Here is a 20,679-nt window from a genome sequence, read left to right on the forward strand (position 1 = left end):
TTTGTAAAAGCTTTTTTTTCATGTACAGCCAGCTAAATAATTAGGGGAAGTTACAATAATTGTTCTGATGAAATTGAAAAACATAATAATGGCATCTTTATGTGGCATTATACCTATTACAAAAACAAACATTGATTTTGAACAAAGCTTTTATTGTTGTTTTTTACAAGTATGTATTCATTACTAGTGGTTTTACCCGGCTTCTCTCAGTGTTTGTAATATAAACCGCTTAAACAAATGGCTAATCCATTACATTTATTTGAATCGAAAAAAAATAATATTCAACGATATCAATATCGTCGGCATAGAAATTTTGGTTTGTTTGATGACGTCACGAATTCTACGACCCAAAACTTGCAAAGTCTCTTTCGAAATTATATATTAGATGAATTTGTAAGCGCGGGTCATCAAAAACCAATTATCACGCGCTACTAGACGAGAACCAAATTACAACTATATTTATGTATGCACTTGGAAATGGTCTTAAACGTATAGAAATAAAAGTAGGAAAAAATATATATTTTTAAGTTTTTTTAAATCGGAGCCGGAATCAATTTTTAGCGTCTCCACGGTCCTAGTTTCTAATTAAAATTTGTTTTAAGTATCAATTACCTTGCTTCATAGCATAGGTAAGGTGATTATTCGTACTAGTTTTACCAGTACAGTATTGGTTTTTTGGGTAACTTTTTTTTCGATCTTTCGATTTAAGTTCAAATCACTTTCGATGCAGTAACCCAGACCCAATAGATCGATTGAAATATTCAAGACCTTCAGCGAAAATGATGTCTGCAACAATAGAGACGTAATTTCAGTTTTTTCTAGGGAGGGGCATAAGCTGAAATATAATAAAAACGTCAAACTACGAATGAATAAGTTTGCGTGTATAGTATATATAAAGACATGCCACGTTGTCAACCAAAACTATAAATTACTTCCTCAAAATTCATTTTTAATAATTGAAGTATTTAGAAATATATTTTTGCAAAAAATTGTCATCTTTTTTTTATGATGGAACAGCGTTCAGCGTTCGCACGTACATAATGATATTCCATATTTATAAAATTCGGCATAGGAAAATAAAAATATAAATATTTTAAAAGCTACTATAAATTTTATATAAATTAAATTCGGATAAAACTTTGATTTAGCAAAAATCTTGACATGTGAAGCACCTTTTTTGTTAAAAAGAAGTCCTGAGCATAATTATTTGGTAAACGGACTACTAGTCATATGTGAACCAGTCACAGGACAACTGGTCGCTCTAGATCGGTCACACGTGATCACCCGTCACACTAAAACTGGTCACACCCTAAAATCGGTCACGAGAAAACTGTCACGAGTTTTCTCGTGACAGATTTTAGGGTGTGACCAGTTTTAGTGTGACGGGTGATCACGTGTGACCGATCTAGAGCGACCGGTTGTCCTGTGACCGGTTCACATTTTACTAGTAATCACTAGTCACCGGACCCAGAAGGGGCCGCGTATTGTTCAAAGGTTGTAAATGCATTGTTAAAGGTTTGCCGAAACTTTTTTATAAAGGATTTACAACAATGGAACATTAGATACCACTGTCACTATCCTACCTCTAGTAATCACTGAACCAATTATTTATAGTTCGGTGATTATTCCCCACAATGCGATCTCGCAGACGTCACTAAAATCTCGATCACGGAACATCTGACACCCAAAAATTCCATCCATCGAGATTTACCCACGCAAACTATCCTACTAACGAGAACTCTAGTGCCAGATATTCCGTATTCGCAATTTTCGTAGCAACGATTGTCGTGTGTATGATTTTATGCGAGCAACACGTGACAAGGGAGCGAATGAACGCAGTGTAATAATGGCGAAACGAAAGAAACGTAATATGTATTCGATTCGATTCGAAGTTTTGACAGAACAGAACGTTAGCGTGACGCACAGTTGGACGTAGGTGCCGAGCGCTAGAGTAGGGAGTAGTGGTATGTTTGCATGTGTGCATGTGTATGAAGTACATAGTAGTGAGTAGTTAGTAGTGAGTGCGATCAGAGAGCAGAGGGCGAGCAGGGGGGTGCGCGGTAAAAAAAGTTTGCGAATCTGTGGCGTGTCTCTCGCTTCGAAATACAAAACATGTGCGGGGCGCGGGGGGAGCGGCAGGGGCGGATCGCTCGCTCATGAACGGTGGCATGGAGGGGCGGCAGGGGGCTGGCGGGGGCGGGGGTGGGGGCGCAGGGCCGGGGGGCGCAGGCGCGGGGGGCCTCCAGCGGTCGCGCAACTACCGGCTGCTGGTGGACCCTTTCCTGGTGAAGGGCGGCTCCAAGCTGTACCGGTACGAGGGCGCTCCCGGGGCGCCCACGCCCTCGCCATCGCCGCTCGACAACGTCAACATGAACATGAGCCTGAACGTGAACGCCAACAAGGACCCCAGACTGCTCAGGACCAGAAACAACAACTGGCCCAGGGCCAGCCTCGATCCTCTCGACCTGCCTCTGCCAAGGTTCGCTCTTCATCTCTCATCCCACTCACCACTCTGACACTCAGATCTCTCACGTTTGTGCAATCGTCTCGAACCTCCCATTCATCATCATCATCATCATCCCCCGCCAACATACATATAGGTTATGTACGGCATTAAACAAATGAGCCCCCATAAAACAAACGAGTCTCCATGAAACAAAAGAAAAAACAATTCATTTTCAAATTTTCATTCAATAGCTAACGTCAGTCGTATACATATAAACACGTAATTTATATACGATTCAATTTGTATACCTACTGTCATTAGGTATCAAACATAACCTCAACAAATCGTTCAATTCACAATTCGTATACATATACATAATGTATTTACAATTAAAATAATAGTATCTCATAAATTAGAAAGCTCACACTATTGATTATACAATTTTTGACTGTCTTGTTCGAATGTCATTTCTATTTCATCATACTTACTAATATGTCAAATGGTGATGGTTAATATCTTCACAACCCACTCGGCAAAATTCAATTTTTTCCACTTCAAAAATCGAGTCTCAACTGTCAAACACAAATATGTAATGTCAAATTTTACATATTTTATTGGAAATTTTTTAAGCGAATATATTAAAAACGTTAATAAAACCTACTTTTTGTATTTGTGTCGCCTATATGAATCTATATTTTGGTTTATAATAACCTTAATTATTTACATGTATGAATTCATAACAAAGGATTGTTTTAATATATTGTATTAAACATGTCAATCTGGTGTGTATAAAATATTTTATATTCCCACGTTTAGTCTATATGTATATAGTCAACACACATTACAAATGGTAGCATTCAAACTAATCTAAATACATGTACATATACTACTGTCAAAATGTCTAACCAGTTGTAATATATTTCATCTGACGTTTTAGATAATTCATATTGAAATACAACTTAACTAAGTAGATGTATATTTCTACTGGCAAAAATATAATTTAAATGGTGCTCACCAGTAATTAAATATATTAACTTTAACAGTTAATATTAATATTACGAATTATGAAAGAGCATTATGATAAAAATATTACGATAATCATATTCAAAAAATGATGTACAACATAATTATGTCATACGATGAGCAATTATAGTTTCTTCAATAGCTTTCATAACATTTTTATTTTTTTTTCGAAATCAAAAAATTACCTTTTCGATTCATAAACGTTCAAACTTATTTTGAGTATGCTTAAATATTTGTTTGGTCTTCTGACATAAGTTTTAAAGATCTTGTCTTACAGTGGACGTTTTATAGGCTGAATATAAAATGATTTATTACATAAATCAGTTATTTAATTAAAAAATGATTTATTAAGGTACTTACATATTGACTGATTCCAACTAGTCAGGTTGTAAATCCATTGTTTAATATGAAACTTAATTTAACTAGTCAACATGTATTACAATTGATAAATACACTTTGACTTTAACATATATATATGTATATACAGGTTTAGTAACTGACACATTCTATTCGCTTGGTTCATAACGATATGCCTTTTAGTTTGGGTTTCTTACAACTTTTTCTGCTTTTTGTTTTAGGTTTAAGATTGACGAAAATTATGTTGGTGATCCGCCAAGGATAGAAATATTGATCAGTAATTTAAACGACAACATAGACAAGTCGTTCCTAAATGATATGATTGCAAAAATGGGAACTCACAATGAACTCAACATATACTATCACCCAATGAATAATAAACATTTGGGATTTGCCCGAATAATTTTCGACGATGTAAAGTCAGCAAGGTGTTGTGTTGAAAGATTGAATGGCAAATCTGTCATGGGGAAGGTATTGTATTTTCTTCTCCTTTTAATTGAAATATTACGATACATTTTTTCAGTTATTTTCTTCTTTGTAGATATTAAAAGTGATACATGATCCGTTCGGGGAACAGTGTAAATCGATGTTTGAAAATTTAACAACAGACAAAAAACCCCAACTTGTAAATAATTTACCTTCTCACTCTTCGGATGATACTATGAAACACACGTCTTATTCAAAACCAGATGATTTAATGGATTTGAATTCTAAAGATAAAGAATACTACAATTCTAGTAAATACAAAGAACATGAAGAACGGGACGCCAACTCATCCAAGTGGTCTGATGATGATAAAGATGTGTCTAAAGACAAGAGACACTACTGTAAATATAGGTATTCAAAATATTTTCCTTGTTACGAATTTGAATATGAAAATATAATTCCTCATATTTTGAATTTCATTTTAAAGACATCGGACTAGTTACTCATCCCGAAGTTCTGATGTTGCATCATCTCAATTACCATTGGAAACTGCACATAATTTAACAAAGCACACAGAACCACCGTATAACTCGACATTAGAACCTCCTCCACCAATACCTATAGAAACATATTATCCACCAACACATGGGTATAATACTTATACATAATAAATAATAAAAAATAAAATATATATATACTATTATGTTTTTAATCTATTTGAATATTGATTTGTGTTTTAATTGGTGATAATAGCTATACAGACTATCGTAACTATATGCATCAAGGAGCTCCGCATTGGACAGTACCACCACCTGGGGTTAATTGGCCACAACCACAATCTCGTGAATGGAGTGAACATTCTGAAGTTAGTATAGTTTTAATATGATTTTTATCTCCTCTACAAGTGTCCCCCTGCACCGTTTAATTAGTATGTTCGATAAAATTGTTGTGGGTTTGAATTTTTGTAAACTAAATTAAGTTAATTGCTTTTCAATTACAGAGCATACATCCTCCATTGTCATCCATCGTGACGCCAATGGCTTGGAATACCCCTACCACCACCACTCCTAATCCTTGTATACCTGCTATACCTACACCTAAAGAACTTTCGAGTGTTTCTCCTGCAGATGTAAATAGAGTAGCTAAAAAACCTGCACTCACTAATGATACTTATACTTCGAGTAGAAAAACTAAGTCTAGAGTAAGTTTTCAAAATATTTTTCTATTGTAAAACAGCCCGTTCCTCGTGCCAACTTATAATATCGTATGTCATGTTAGGATGGTTCACCGGGATCCACCAAGAAGTTTACAGATGTAAATAGTGAGGGAGATAGTAAAAAAAGTGTTGTGAAATCTGAAAGTGCCACAGCTTCGTCTGATAGTAAAAATGTTGATCTCGATACTAGGTGAGTTTTAATGATTTAATATCTTAAATGTTATTTAATATACATATATATATATATATATATATATATATATATATATATATATATATATATATATATATATATATATATATATATATATATATATATATATATATATATATATATATATATATATATATATTATCTTTACCTTCTACTTTTTTAGAATAGCTATGCTGTTAAAAGGTGCTGGTGGGAGTGGTATGGCTCCTCCATTCTTACAATTGGGTCTCAGTTCTGAAGAAGATGAAGAATTCAAATCTGATATTCCCGTTGTTGACAATAAGTCTTCACTTCTAGATGATGGTTATTTTCACTTTTTTTATGATACTGAGGGATAACAAATTATAAGTATGCTCGTATACGAAAGGCAATCACTCGATTATTATCTTACATTTCAGATGATTGGAAAATGAGTTCTAGGTCTGGTTCAACAACCCCTGAAATTAATCAGCCATTATCAACACCACCCTCACCATATCTCAATTTGGAAATATATCTTGAATGTCATCGTAAGGCATTAGAGCAGGTAATACATACATTTTTTTAGAGTACTATGTATTTTATAATAATTCTTTCCAAATTCAGACAGCTATATACAATAATGAATTCAAATTTAATTGAATTTTAGATTACGTTAGTAAAGCAGCGTGAAAAGCAAATGAGTGCTGATTTATTAGCTAAAAAAAAGAAGGCTACTTTGGAAAAACTGGGATCTGATATTTCATCCAGTGAAGATGAACTTATAACTGGAGGTAGTAAAAGAACTAAAACTCCCAAATCAAAAGATGGAAGAATGTCGCCAGTTGTTACTGGCATGAGAAAAATTGGTTTCAGAGAAGATTCCACATCTGATACAAACTGTGGAAATGGTGATAAGAATATGGATGATGATCAGGTATACTTATTTAAAATGTGTACATAGCGTTGAAAGTATTTTTTTTTTATTATACTGAATATGTAATTCATCATCCTAGATGAGCTTATCTTCACTTTCATCAACTGAAGCTAAAATTGAGGAAGAACAATCGGTGCCTTTTACAGCTGGCCCACCTCCTGGATTCCTTTCTTGCGGGCCAGGCGCCTATCCACCCCCTATTTTTACTGGCTTACCACCTCCATGTACTTATTCTTCACATACAATGTGGCCACCACAAGGTTTGTATATCATGCTACTTATATTTAATTAATATTGTATTATACCATGACATTTTTTTAATAAAATTTTATTTTTAGCTGGATATCCGTCAACATATCCATCTACAGTATTTCCCCCTGGTACATTTTATCCTCCTGTAAATCCTGCAGCTAGTGGGTTTTCCATGCATCATAATTTAGTACCGGGGCTACCCCAAACGTATTCAAGTCACATAGGTATCCCTAACGTTACTGCTGCTTTTGCTGGAAAAGAGGTTTGTATGATGTATAAGATTTAAAACTAAAAACCATGTATGTATATGAATTGTATGATATATTTATTTTTCAATTTCAGTTTGAGGATCCTTATTATCCTACCATTAATGGTGTAATCGAAAAGGTTACCGAGGAGCTAAAACAAATATTAAAAAGAGATTTTAATAAAAAGATGGTGGAGAATACGGCATTTAAAAATTTTGAAATATGGTGGGATGAGCAAGTCAGAGGAAAAATTACTATCACTGAGAATAAAGCTAAAGATGGAGTTGTTAAGCCACAACCAGATCGTGATACTGCTATGCCACTCCAAGATATATCAAATAAAAAAGATGAAAAAGTTGACAGTTTTAAATCAATATTGGATTCTACCAGAGAATTGAGTTTAGATCTTGGTGGCTATGGCTTAATGGGTCTCGGTTTAAGAGCGTCTATCCCAAAAATGCCTAGTTTTCGACGAAAACGAATGATTCCATCACCAGTTGTTCTGGATGAAGATTCATCTAGTAAAAGATTGAGTGATCAGGCAAGTTTTTTTAATTTTTTAATATCATATATCAAAAATCTGGTTATGGATTTCGATCTGTAACCACAAATTTTTATTTTATTGTTTCGTAGGAAGAAATAGTTCAGAACTCAGACACTGAAAAAGAAACCACAAGAGTATTTGTCATGAGTCCTCATAAAAGCAAAGGTTCTTATCTTAGTAGAGCTAGACGTCGATCATCTAGTAAAAGTTCAACTTCAAGGTAAATTATTTCATTAGATTTAACGATTCTATTTTTATAAAATATATCAGCTAACAATAATATTATCTAGTTCAGAAAGTCAACTGTTAACAATTTGGTGACTATGTAGCTATACAGTACCGTGCAGAGAAATCGCATCACCTGTAAATACTTTGAATTCTTGGAATTTCTCGGTAAAAGGTCCCCTAATTTCTAAAATACTCTTTTTTACACTTATTCAAAAGGGTAGTATTTCGAACATTTTGAGGTATTCTATTAAGTTATTGTGCGGATTTCGAGTGAGTAACTGCGATTTGTGCGAAACATGGCGAATTGTGCGAAACTTGACGTGACGAAAAATTGGCAAATAATTTCGCTATATTCAAAAGGATTGTCCACACGAAAAATTACCTTGCAGTTGAGATGTCAACGGATAAGTATAGCACATTTCCTCAAAAATAATCGAGAAACGGAACCCGGTATTTGCAAGCCAGGTAGTCGTACCGCAAAAATTGGGAGAATGTAATCTTTACTGACGACAGCAAATTTAATCTTAGCGATTCCGATAGAATAAATTGGATGAGGAGAAAGCCGAACGAACATTTCAGTTATCAGTGTGTTACTAGAATAGTTGAAAACCGGGCGGCCAAATGATTTGGGGATGTTTTTCGTATTATGGCATGGGGGTGCTACGTTTTTTCAATGGCACAGTGAAGATTACAGACTGAAAAAATTTTGGAAATTTTCGTCGCCTTCTATTGAGCAACATCTTTCAGAGTCAACCGACTTCAAATTTCAAGCCGATTTTGCAAATTATCACGGGGCAAAAATTATATTTATTGTATTTAAAATAAGTGATTGATATCATCAAACAAATTTAATAGCATTTTATTAAGTTTGGACGGCTATTTTTTTACAAATAAAAAAATACAAAGAAAGTATTTGTTCATCACTAAAATGACCAGACAATAGTCCCGAATTACACCCTATCAAATATTTATGGGCTATTATATAGCAAAGGGAATAAAAACAACATCCTGGGACAAATTATGAATTAAAAAAACTGTTGAAAATGTATGGTTTGAAGAAATTTCGGACGAAATACTAAAAAAAATGTGACAACGTGCCAGCACGTGTTGAGGCCCTCATAAAAGCAAAAGGAGGGTCTACTAAATATTATGTTGTTATTTATTTTTATTTACTCACGGTGTGAAGAGGCGATTAGCAGAGAGCAGTTTGGGTTCAGACAAGGCTTGGGTACCCGAGAGGCCCTTTTCTGTATGAAAACACTACTCCAAAGATGCAGAGAAGTCCGTAAACCTGTGTACATCTGCTTTATAGACTTTGAAAAGGCCTTTGACCGTGTCCAACACGCTCGCCTGATGGAAACATTAAAAAATATTGGCCTGGACGACAGAGATGTCAGATTGCTACGAAATATTTATTGGAATCAGACTGCAGTAGTACGTGTCGATGATCAATTCACTGATGAGATTCCTATAGAACGGGGCGTCAGGCAAAGATGCATCCTATCACCTACTCTTTTTAACACCTACACCGAATCCATCTTCCACGATGCTCTCCAAGAGGCGGAGGGCATCAAGGTGGGCGGCGAGACGATCACCAATATAAGATATGCTGATGACACGGCACTAGTCGCTGAAAATTTAGCAGACCTGCAAAGATCTCTAGACCGTGTACATCAAGAAAGCAATCGAAGAGTATTCGCATAAATCTAAAGAAGACAACATTTATGATAGTAGATAGAATGCAAACAGACACTGGGAATCTAACCTTGGATGGAGAGGTGATAGAAAGAGTAAAAAGATTCAAATACCTGGGTACCTGGCTGAATGAAGAGATGGACCCAGATGAAGATCTAAGAATCCGCATCGAGATGGCTAGAACAGCATTTGTAAAAATGAAGGCGGCGCTTACAAACAAGCATCTCAATCTTCATACACGGTTGAGATTCGCGAAGAGCTACGTCTGGACAGTATTACTACACGGATGTGAGACGTGGACTCTGAAAACCAAGATGATCAGCCGCATTGAAGCTTTTGAGATGTGGGTCTATAGGCGTATGCTGAAGATTCCGTGGACCAAAAAGATATCAAACGAAGCTGTCCTCGGCATGATGGGGAGAGGCAGGGAACTTGTTTCTGTCATCAAGCGGAGAAAGATGGAGTACCTCGGACACATGATACGGGGTCCAAAATACGAATTTCTCCGTTTGATAACCATGGGGAAAATAGAAGGAAAAAAATGGATTGGCAGGAAAAAGTTATCTTGGCTTCGAAACATGCGCATGTGGACCGATATGAGCGCCGAAGAGCTGTTCCGAGCCGCTGAAGACCGATGCGGATATATTCAAATAATCGACGAGGTGGTCGCCAACGTCCGGATGCGGACAAGGCATTAACAAGAAGAAGATTTATTTTTGTCATATGTCCATTGCCTTTGTATTTTAATTCCTGGAAAAATATGTACTGTAATATTATTTTAGCTAGACATTTGAAATAAATATAAAAAAAATGTCCTATTATTGTACATGTTTTTTTAAAATTCGTATTTCGCCCTAATTTAAAGATATAAATAATCTTTTTTATTCGTAAAACATGTTAAATAGTTGAAATCAAATAATAAAACCAAAAAAACTCGTGTATAGCTTCATGTAATTAAAAAAAATCGAAAACATCGAACAATTGAAAGTGATGCGATTTCTTTGCACAAGATGCGAAATCTTTTCGTGCTAAGCTTTTTTTATTTCATGTTTACAGAATATTATATTTCAAGTTGCCATTTTTTCGTGTTAAACGTTTTTGTGCTACAACAATTTCCACTGTGTGTACAGACATTTTTTTTTATCAAATTTATTTTTCACATAGATCATCATCATCTGATAGCTCTAGTGAAGGTAGTTCTAGTGATTCTGATATTTCGGATGTACATAACGTACAAGAAACATTACCAGTTGCAGCAAAACCAACTGTTAATGAAGATATTTACCCAAATTCTGACAGTGATCATGAAAATAATGTGAGTATATAAATATTATATATGTCACATACTTCATTTTTTTATTTATTGTAATATTATTTTTTTTACGTAAATTTTTAAATTATAGCGTAAATTGTCTCAACGTTTACATAAAACACTTAAGGAAAGGAGGGACGCAGCAAGAAGAGTATATTCATCATCATCTGATAGTGAAACTGATGCTAAATCCAGTAAAAAAGGTATAAGTTTTTTATATTTTGTGTCACTCATTTGTTCCAATTAAATCTGGACTATTGAAATATAATAATTAATGTGCTTACAGTCAAAACGAAAAAACCGCCCCCGATAGAAGAAAGTATAGGTTCTCCTATACTTTCTCCAGAAGAAGATACCATCAAAAATTTGCCTGAAGAAGATACATCTAAATCTGATAATAAAAACCAAACCAAAAATCAAGAACTTGCTATTGATCGGCTTTATTCGGATTCTGATGAAGAGAGAGAATACCAGGTATGTTTTTTTTTTTTTTTTTATATTATAATTATTCTTCCTTCATTGATAGTGTATTTATAAAATAACATTAGGAAAAACGAAGAAGAAATACAGAATATATGGAACAAATCCAAAGAGAATTCCTTGAAGAACAGCAAAAGAAAAAAGAGGAAGAAGAAAGAATTATGAAGGAAAAGGAAGCAAAACCACCAGAAATTAAGAAACCGTCTCCAGAGTCTTATAATAACATTTCAGGTGTAGTTGGAAATAAGGAAAATAATTTATCTAAAGAGAAGTCTCCCCACTTAAAACGAAAATCTTCAGATAGTAAAAAAAATAAAACTTTGGGAGAGATTTCTGATAAAAAAGAAACGGTTAAAGAAAATCACTCGACATCTGAAGTTCCTGTTAATTTGACAGAATTTAGGTAAAATTGCATAATTAAACATTATTGTGTATGTATAAAACCGGTCTCCGTGACGAGACAGAATGTTAAATTACAGAAAACGCAAATATCGGAAGGCAAAGATCTTAAGTCGAAAGATCAAAAAAAAATGGTGCATGGTAAACGGTACATACATACTCACTTAATTTGAGCGAGCAGGATACAACAGGAACAAGAGGAACAGGCTTTTCCTCCCGTATTAATGTGCGCGCGAAGAATACGGGAGGAAAAGCCTGTTCCTCTTGTTCCTGTGGTATCCTGCTCGCGCAAATTAAGTGAGTATGTACCGTTTACCATGCACCTTTTTTTGTTGATCTTTCGACTTAAGATCTTTCGATTTTCGATCTTTGCCTTCCGATATTTGTGTTTTCTGTAATTTAACATTCTGTCTCGTCACGTAGACCTGTATAAAACATGTTAATACAGTTTTAAAAAATCTTCGTTACAGGGATAAGATTACCAAGGATCCTAGGTCAGATGAAACTTTATTGAATAAAAAAGGCTTGTCTGTGAATATTAATGATAGGGAGGTATCCACAGAAGAAGAAAATGAATCGAGGTGGAAAAAAATTAAACTCTGTGATAATGTTCAAGAATCCTCTGGTATTAATAATGCCACAATTTCCAATCCAATTGATATTAATGGCACTAAAGATGTAACTATAAATCTGAGGTTTACGTGTGTTATATGTTATGATTTTTATTGCAGTTTTATACAAATCAAAATTTATTTTAATAGGTTATTTATGAAATAAATTCTTCCGATGGTGGATCTAGTCCAGCTTCCCAGGCATCTCAAGTAGCTCTAGATCACTCGTATTGCTTACCTCCTGGAGTTACAACAGCTACAGCTAATCATTTGCATCATGATCATGGTATTTATTTTACAATTTAAATACATATATTTTTGTGCAAAGGTTTAAAATTTTGTACTGTTATTCTTCTAGGATATACCTCCATGCAATCTAATGAATCGCACGATCCCGGATATGAAGAATCGGTTCGTTCTAAAATCCAGGAAAGTATCAATGAAGCAGCAGAGCTTCACAAGAAGAAAAAAGCGGAAGAAATGTTACGGAAAAGAGAAGAAAACAGAAAAGATAGATCGAAAAAAGCACATAATAAACTATCAGAAATTCAGAATAAGTTAGAATTTTTTACGATTTTAAATTCATTTTGTAAATTTCAAGTATGTACATTTATATATGATTTTTTTTTAGATTACATGAGCCTGTTAATAAACCATTAGAATATGTAAAAGATGTATCAGTATTACAACCTGTTGAAAAGGTTACTTTTAAGGAAAAAGATATCGTTGAAGAAATGAGTGTATTGTTTGAATTCTTAACAAAAGGCATTGATACAGAAGATATTCTGTATTTGAAGAAGTCATATGAGATGTTATTGGCAGATGATTCTCAAAGTTATTGGCTCAATGATACTCATTGGGTTGATCATTGTCCTACAGATGTGCCATATATACCACCCAAGAAAAAATCACGAAAGCATGGTTATCAATGTGACGAACTGCAGGTAATTATTTTAATACATAAAAAAAAAGATTTTTGAACGAGCAGCATTCTCTATTCAACACAACTATTTTTTTAGGTGCATAATACTGGCTCTGCACGTACAGAAGGTTTCTACAAATTGGATTCGAAAACTAAGGCTAAATATAAATATCACCATGCTCGAAGCGTTTCTCTCATTGAAAATCCATCCAACCCCAATCAACCTTCAGAAAGCGTTAAGCAAATTACCACTAAGATGCAGGGACTGTCGAGAGAAGCAAGGTCAAATCAAAGGAGGCTGCTCACTGCATTTGGAACGGATACCGATTCTGATCTTTTGAAGTTCAATCAATTGAAGTTTAGGAAGAAACAGTTGAAATTTGCCAAGTCGAGTATTCACGATTGGGGACTTTTCGCCATGGAGCCAATTGCTGCGGACGAGATGGTAATCGAATATGTCGGACAGATGGTTCGACCCATTGTCGCCGATGTTAGGGAAATGAATTATGAGGCTACTGGTATTGGCAGCTCCTATCTGTTCAGAATCGACATTGATACTATTATAGATGCAACTAAATGTGGAAATTTAGCAAGATTTATTAATCATAGTTGTAATGTATGTATTGAATGTTGTTTATAATATATGAATGTTATTTATAATATATGAATGCTAATTGAATTTTGTTTGCAGCCAAATTGCTATGCGAAGATTATTACTATTGAAGCACAAAAGAAAATCGTTATATATTCCAAACAACAAATCGGTGTTAATGAAGAAATTACATATGATTATAAATTTCCATTTGAAGATGAAAAAATACCTTGTCTTTGTGGTGCTCCGCAGTGCAGAGGATTTTTGAATTAATATATTAAACAATAATCGTAAATTTTATGGTTGCATTAATACTACAATCAGCACTAGCTTAACATCTACGTGTTCGGCTTCAAATCCAATTACAAATAAATAAATATGTAATATTAAGATCATTTATTTGCATATAGTATGTGTGGTGTTGAAAGATGGTCTTAAAAATTACGTACGTTTTCTTGGAATTGTATACAGGAAGCTGTATCTATCGACAGATTATGAAAGCATTCTATGTTATTTTTGGCATTTTTTACGTCAGTTTTATGGAAAAAATCTTACTATACAATATTTGAAAATAAAAATTACAAACAACGTGAAAATATAATATAATTTGTGTGATAGTTTTGATCCGATTCAATTGAAATATTTTGATTAGAAGTGAAACCTCATACCAAAGATATCAGATGATGCCAAAATACATTTCAATATATGTGATGAGAATACACGATCTGAAATTCGTTAAGTACGTGTTGCAGAATTCAAAAATCTCGTATATGTGTTTTTGAAGTTTTTTTATTGTGCATTGTAAACATGAAAACCTTGATAAGTGAAAATCTTAATTTATGTGATATGTGACTAGTTTTGTATAAACTATTATAGTTAGGATAGATCCAGGTTATCTAGAATATTTAAATTAATTAGGTTAAAATTTTGTGATTGAAAAGTCTCAGTGAAATAAAATGCATGTTACCTTTTCAATATATAATATGTAAATGTGGTGCGAACAATTTAAAATAACTGTGTATTTTATGAAAATAGTGGATAATTTCTAATTGTTATTGTATCGTTTAAGTACATATTTTTTAAATGTAAATTTGTGTATAATTAAATTCTTCGCGAAGCAAAGATATTAAGTCAATTTTTTTTTACCAAAAAAAAAAAGAAATACGAAAAAGAAACCATTTTTTTATATTAATGTCAATTTGTGTTCAATTGTTTATTTTATCAATTCGCTTTGCATTGATATTTATTGTTTCGTGAGCGCTGGAGCGTGTATGTTCATAATATGCAATCGCACTATTTATAAGATTTAGTTAAACAAATTGTACAAAAATATTATTTCAGGTTTCATACTACTGCCGCCGCCATGCTCGAGAGAATTTTTTCATTTCATTTGTAAATTTTTCACATTGATAACTTTATTTTGTAAAATACTTGTACATATTCATAGCGAATGAAAGCTTCGGATCTATGACCATTGAAGATCTTGTGAATATTTGAATTTTATGGGATAAAGAGTGCTGTTTTTAAATTAAAATAAAAATTGTTTTCGATTTACATAACCTATTTCATTTTTATTTCCACATAATAAAGCATACACCTCGAGAGATTGAAAATACATCACACTTCAATACAATAAAATTATTCAACACGATTAATAGTACCCCAAAATTTTTATTGGTCAGTTGAAGCTATTAGCCTAAGTATTGTACTTTTCGAATAAAACTTTATGATACTTGAACAGAATTGAAACCCATTGTACTTAATATTTAGTTTATTTTTGATAATATTATGAAATACAATATCCTCAAGTTATTGCAATGTTTAACAACTTTTCGATCAATATATGTACTTGATCAATGTCGTCAACGTGTTATCTTAAAAAAATAGTATCACTTTCTTAAATACTGCTTACAATTAATTATAACTGAGGTTTGGTATCGGGTAAAGTTAAATTCGGATTCTGCATATCGAGTTGCGCTTGTGCTATATCACTGAGAGCGCCTTGAATTTTTTCTAACAAAATTTCGCCATGTCTAACTACCTGCAAATATAAAATTCATTCATATACATCGAATCACACTTATCGTACATGTGTTTAGAATATTAACCAACTGACCTCTTCTAATCTCTCTGCTGATTCTTTATTTTCGGATTCTAATCTTTTTAAACTCTGCACTTGAAGCTCGGTGGAACTTTCTTCGCTTGGCAAAGATTCTATTAGAATATCGATGTCTTTGGCGCATTTTGAAATTAGACTGGCGAAAAGTAAGGCGTAATCTTCTTGACCCTGTTGTTGACTTGGTGTTTGAGAACCGCTCCGGTCGAATGCCGGAAATTTACTTGGTGTAGAAAATTGTTGCAATATACCTATGCTATTGCAGAAGTGTTCTGCTTGCTGAAATCATACGGTGTAAACAGTAAATACGTAAACTAGATATCGTTTGGAAGGGATGAGAAGGTATTGAAGACCTGGTTGATGGTATCTTGCAGCTGCGTCAACCGGTCCGCCATTTTAGCCACTTATCCAGTCGATCAGCTGATTCTGAGCTGATAATCTTGACACCTAACAAACGCCGCAATTCGTATCACACCTGACAGCCAACAGCCTGACACAGCACCGCTTGATGCTTCTACAGTTCCACCACCATCACTTTCCCACTTAAACCACTTACAATACGTCCATATGCTAAATGCCTACTTAGGTTTTTTTTATTAAATCTATTGATGATTTAAATCGGTTCGGTGATTGCTGGTCACAAAGTACTCGTCACGAAGTCACTAAAATCTCTATAACGGAACATCTGGCAGCCGAAGAGTCCATCATACTAACGATAACTAGCATACTAACGAGAACTTGAGTGCCAAATATTGTGTATTCGCGATTTTCATGGCGAAAATTGTCTTTGTGACCATCGCAATGTGACGAATAGTCCAATTACCATTTAATTCAACGGCCAGGATAAAATTATTTATTTAAGTTTTCTTCAATGATTATAAATATTTCAAAATCCACTCAATCCGTCGATGAGAAGCAGGGAGCAGTAAAGGTCTGTTCATACCATTGATGTATAATACACTAGATCCGCCCTCACGTCTTATACTGGTCTCCCTTTTGGCGCATGCAAAATACATGGCGCATGCACAGTTTCTCTTAGTAGGTAGGTAGGTACCGCTGCGTCGTAGGGAAAAAAAAACATTTTTTTCCCAACTTCCCCGCTAGTTGAACCCCCCGCACCCGTATCCTGCAGGTGTCCTGCAAGTGCGGATAGTATTCTTTGGTACATTATATGGACGTATTCATACTCCATTCGTGCATGCGCATTTACGCATTCATGGGCGTCCATATAGAATGTACTAAAGAATACTGTCCGTACTGCAGGATAGGTATGAATAGACCTTAAATGGTAATATAAAAATGAACAGCTCATACTCGTCACATTTATTAGTTCGATTGATAAAATTTTTGCGTGGACGTGAAGCTAAATTGGGATGAAAGGCGCAACAAATAGTGGTGATAGAAGTAGTTTATTATTCATATTCTGGACAGCCAGTTTCAAATGAATCAACGGAACTTTTCATCGACTTTATATTCTAAACGAAGCTCGCTAATAGACCGTTAAATCCTGATCATGATGAGAGCTGGTTGTCAAGCACAGATCGTTCAACTTCCACGTTACAATATTATTCCTAAGCTAAATGAACTTGTTTTAATTTTCATTAAGTGTATTGCGATGATTTCAAGTGAAGTTTTAATTAAGTTAAAACTGTTTGTGTCCACTTTAAAATTAGTGGTCAATTATTAATATTATTTATGGCAGCATTGAAGGTCATTTTATTTTGAACATTTTGTTTTTTGATTTATAAAACCAAGATTAATTTTCAAAAAATAAAACTGCTTCATTTGAAAACTTAGATATTAAGATATCTGCTATATTGAATTAAGTGTTGCGAAACCAACATGCTGCTAAAAAATCGTGTATGGCCGGAAATGGTCGTACTTCGTCAACCACTCGTCCATTTGCGTGGTTCTCTGTGTGACTTGCGCTCCGTCGGCTGTACACGTTTCGCGTCTCCATAGACTTAAAGTGAGTAGATATCCTTATAAGGGGTTGGCGATGGGCGCTACGCCCCCCGGCTACGGGTGCTCTGCCCTCAGTCGGCCCCGTTTGCCATTCGCTCATTTCGATGCGATTGGATTTGCCGGCCTCTGACAGGCACACGTGCACACCACACACCAAACACTTTACTGATGTCTCAAATAACTCCTCGTGTCATCCATATACTCTTACATACTCGATCTTAATTATGGAATAATACTTACTCTATCGTCGTTTTAAGTCTTGAAATTATAATTTGTTCTTTGAACGTTGACACAGGTTAATTGAGCTTTTTGTTTTTTAGAATGCGTTACGTGGCCGCTTATTTACTTGCTGTTTTGGGTGGAAAGGCAGCCCCCAATGCCGGAGATATTGAGAAGATTCTCAGCTCCGTTGGTATTGAAGCCGATGGTGAGAAGTTGAAGAAAGTCATCTCTGAACTCAGTGGCAAAAACATTGAGGAATTGATCGTCAAAGGTAATTTATTCTGAGCACTATTTTAGTAATTATATTATGTTTACATGATGAATATTCATTATAACCATCTTTCGACTGATTGGCAGTGTTGAGGATTTTGAACTGATGATTTGTAAAAATATATTTTTTTATTATTCGATTTTTCCTTTGTATTAACCTAGTCAATTTTACAGGTCGTGAAAAGCTTTCTTCGATGCCATCCGGTGGAGCTGCCGCCCCAGCAGCTGCTGCAGCAGGTGGTGGTGGTGGAGCCGCTGCTGAGCCCAAGAAAGGTATATCACTTTTTTCAATGTTTCTTACCAATTTTTTGAGGTTAATGATGATTTAATTTAACACCATCTTTCGACTGAATTTTAGTTGTGATGCTACATACTTTTAACTGAGAACACTATTTATACTTTTTTCCTTACTCTTTACGTTTTCTATTACTTACGTGTTTTTTTATTTTTATTTTACAGAGGAAAAGAAAGTTGAAGAGAAAGAAGAACCAGAATCCGACGAAGATATGGGCTTCGGTCTTTTCGATTAAACTAACTCAATTTTCCTTTTTAAAAATGTACAAATTATTTCTATGAAATAAAACTTGTATAATTTTATAATATAGCCTTTTATTTTAATCTTATATCAACGATTGAATAGCGTTATATACACATACATATTTACATACATTTGTGGATTATAAAAAATCTCCTTAAATAAAAGAAAATGAAGAATTTCCAGCAAGCTGCATTTATAATGCGTAGAAAGGCATTACTGCATTGACTAGACTGTGGGGCAACTTCCAATATTTTTACTCATTTTTAAGGTTGTTAAATTAAATGTCTTGAATTTATCGTGTCGGCTGTAGATTTATTTTTCATTGGTTTGAGACTTAAATATAAAGATATTTTTCTTTTGCCTCAGTTGAACCAAAATATACATGTATTTTCTTGTGAAATTATCAATGAGGGTTAGCATTTCAATGCAAATGTTTTATATTTAATGTCGCAGCAGATGTGAAAACTTCAATACATTGATGATATCACAAATCCAATAAAAAAAATGTTTCAGTCACTGGTTGATGGATGGTGATTGATATATTTTGTTAATTATATACATATATTAGATGCTTGAGGAGAACTAACGCAATAGAATTCCACAATAAAGCGTTAAGGGGTATTTGTATGTTATCCGAAGGTGCTAACCTTTTTTGTGGAATTCAAGCGCCTTTAAAAATTATGACCTTGAAACTGCGCTACTATTCAGTGCATATTTCTGGGAACCATATATTTCAAAATATTTATCGAAACTGTTACTAAGAAAAATAAATAAATCAGAAGCTTGAGCAATGAAGTTAAGTCATCACTGTTGTTCCTACATTACCTTATTTTCTACGTGTAAAATTTACAATATGTGGCTGGATTTATATGTACTTGACTCCGATTTTAAAAATATGATAGATGCTTGTTTCTATACAATACCATTTTCAGATACATCGTTACACTATTCAATTTTAATCTAACATAAGAAAGAAGGTGCTGGTTTAGCGTGCTGTCTACCTGCTTCTTGCAATCTACCATGATTTGGCGTGCGGTCTACCCGATTTTTGTAAATCACCAAGAACATAACATTGATTCGGTTAAGGGAGTAAATACTAAGGGTGTTGAAAGATCGTGGTTAGATGCCAAGATCAAGATAATGAAAAAGATGAGGGGTACTTGACCAGACATGCTGCAATCACATTTAGATGAATATTGCGCTTTGAGAACAAGGATGTACCAAACCTTTTCGTCAAATTTCTTAAGACATTGCAACTGTTTACCGATAATCAAATAATGACGATTTTTTAATTTGACGACTTACTTTTGACAGTAATAAAACATAATAATTAAAAAACTGTTTTTATTTCAAACGTTCCTGTTTTTTTTCATAGTCTTTAATGACATTACTGCTTTTTATCATTAAACATCAATTGCTGATTGTAACGAAGTATTAACCATGTATTTATATCTTCAAACATGGGTAGGTAGACCGCACGCTATACCAGAAAATCGCTGGTAGACCGCATGCTAAACCGGCACCAGAAACTGGTAAAAACGCTCAGATCTGTATATTGTTCGGAATTAATGATTGCATCTTGCCACAAACTTATGACATCCTCCACATTCATCGTGCCATATACTCATCCATTATTGAATAATTATAAAAAATATTAAAACACGATTTAAAAAAAATGTTGCTTGACTTATTACCACTCACAAAGTCA

The 20,679-nt window shown here is 34.2% G+C and overlaps 3 protein-coding genes and 1 non-coding gene across 5 annotated transcripts; 3 read left to right on the forward strand and 1 right to left on the reverse strand.

Moving 5' to 3' along the window:
- Nucleotides 1-2,132: 2,132 nt before the first annotated feature.
- Nucleotides 2,133-15,417, forward strand: Set1 (SET domain containing 1). Its single transcript, XM_077433664.1, has 24 exons — nucleotides 2,133-2,479; nucleotides 4,048-4,297; nucleotides 4,368-4,663; nucleotides 4,740-4,901; nucleotides 5,006-5,117; nucleotides 5,253-5,453; nucleotides 5,531-5,658; nucleotides 5,846-5,985; nucleotides 6,081-6,208; nucleotides 6,311-6,577; nucleotides 6,657-6,837; nucleotides 6,916-7,091; nucleotides 7,172-7,618; nucleotides 7,711-7,841; nucleotides 10,709-10,859; nucleotides 10,948-11,059; nucleotides 11,143-11,330; nucleotides 11,405-11,739; nucleotides 12,206-12,413; nucleotides 12,497-12,632; nucleotides 12,705-12,903; nucleotides 12,978-13,290; nucleotides 13,366-13,884; nucleotides 13,960-15,417. Exons 1-24 carry the CDS (start codon nucleotides 2,157-2,159, stop codon nucleotides 14,131-14,133), a joined length of 5,277 nt encoding a protein of 1,758 aa, XP_077289790.1. The 5' UTR covers nucleotides 2,133-2,156; the 3' UTR covers nucleotides 14,134-15,417.
- Nucleotides 14,641-16,530, reverse strand: MED21 (mediator complex subunit 21). The gene is made up of 3 exons (XM_077433665.1): nucleotides 16,330-16,530; nucleotides 15,977-16,255; nucleotides 14,641-15,901 (listed from the first exon to the last, which is right to left on the reverse strand). Exons 1-3 carry the CDS (start codon nucleotides 16,369-16,371, stop codon nucleotides 15,779-15,781), a joined length of 444 nt encoding a protein of 147 aa, XP_077289791.1. The 5' UTR covers nucleotides 16,372-16,530; the 3' UTR covers nucleotides 14,641-15,778.
- Nucleotides 16,221-20,286, forward strand: RpLP2 (ribosomal protein LP2). 2 transcript variants are annotated; one of them, XM_077433667.1, is made up of 4 exons: nucleotides 16,221-16,243; nucleotides 18,262-18,434; nucleotides 18,608-18,706; nucleotides 18,893-19,032. In XM_077433667.1, exons 1-4 carry the CDS (start codon nucleotides 16,230-16,232, stop codon nucleotides 18,961-18,963), a joined length of 357 nt encoding a protein of 118 aa, XP_077289793.1. In that variant the 5' UTR covers nucleotides 16,221-16,229; the 3' UTR covers nucleotides 18,964-19,032. The 2 variants fall into 2 exon arrangements, with proteins under 2 accessions (XP_077289793.1, XP_077289792.1); XM_077433666.1 differs by lacking the exon at nucleotides 16,221-16,243 and adding an exon at nucleotides 17,824-17,945 and having other exon boundaries at nucleotides 18,893-20,286.
- LOC143913930 (small nucleolar RNA Me28S-Am982) lies at nucleotides 18,746-18,824 on the forward strand. Its single transcript, XR_013260779.1, has one exon. It is a non-coding gene; the product is annotated as a small nucleolar RNA Me28S-Am982 (small nucleolar RNA).
- Nucleotides 20,287-20,679: the final 393 nt, after the last annotated feature.

This window comes from Arctopsyche grandis, chromosome 6, assembly GCF_051622035.1.
Source record: "Arctopsyche grandis isolate Sample6627 chromosome 6, ASM5162203v2, whole genome shotgun sequence".
Lineage (NCBI taxonomy): Eukaryota > Metazoa > Arthropoda > Insecta > Trichoptera > Hydropsychidae > Arctopsyche > Arctopsyche grandis.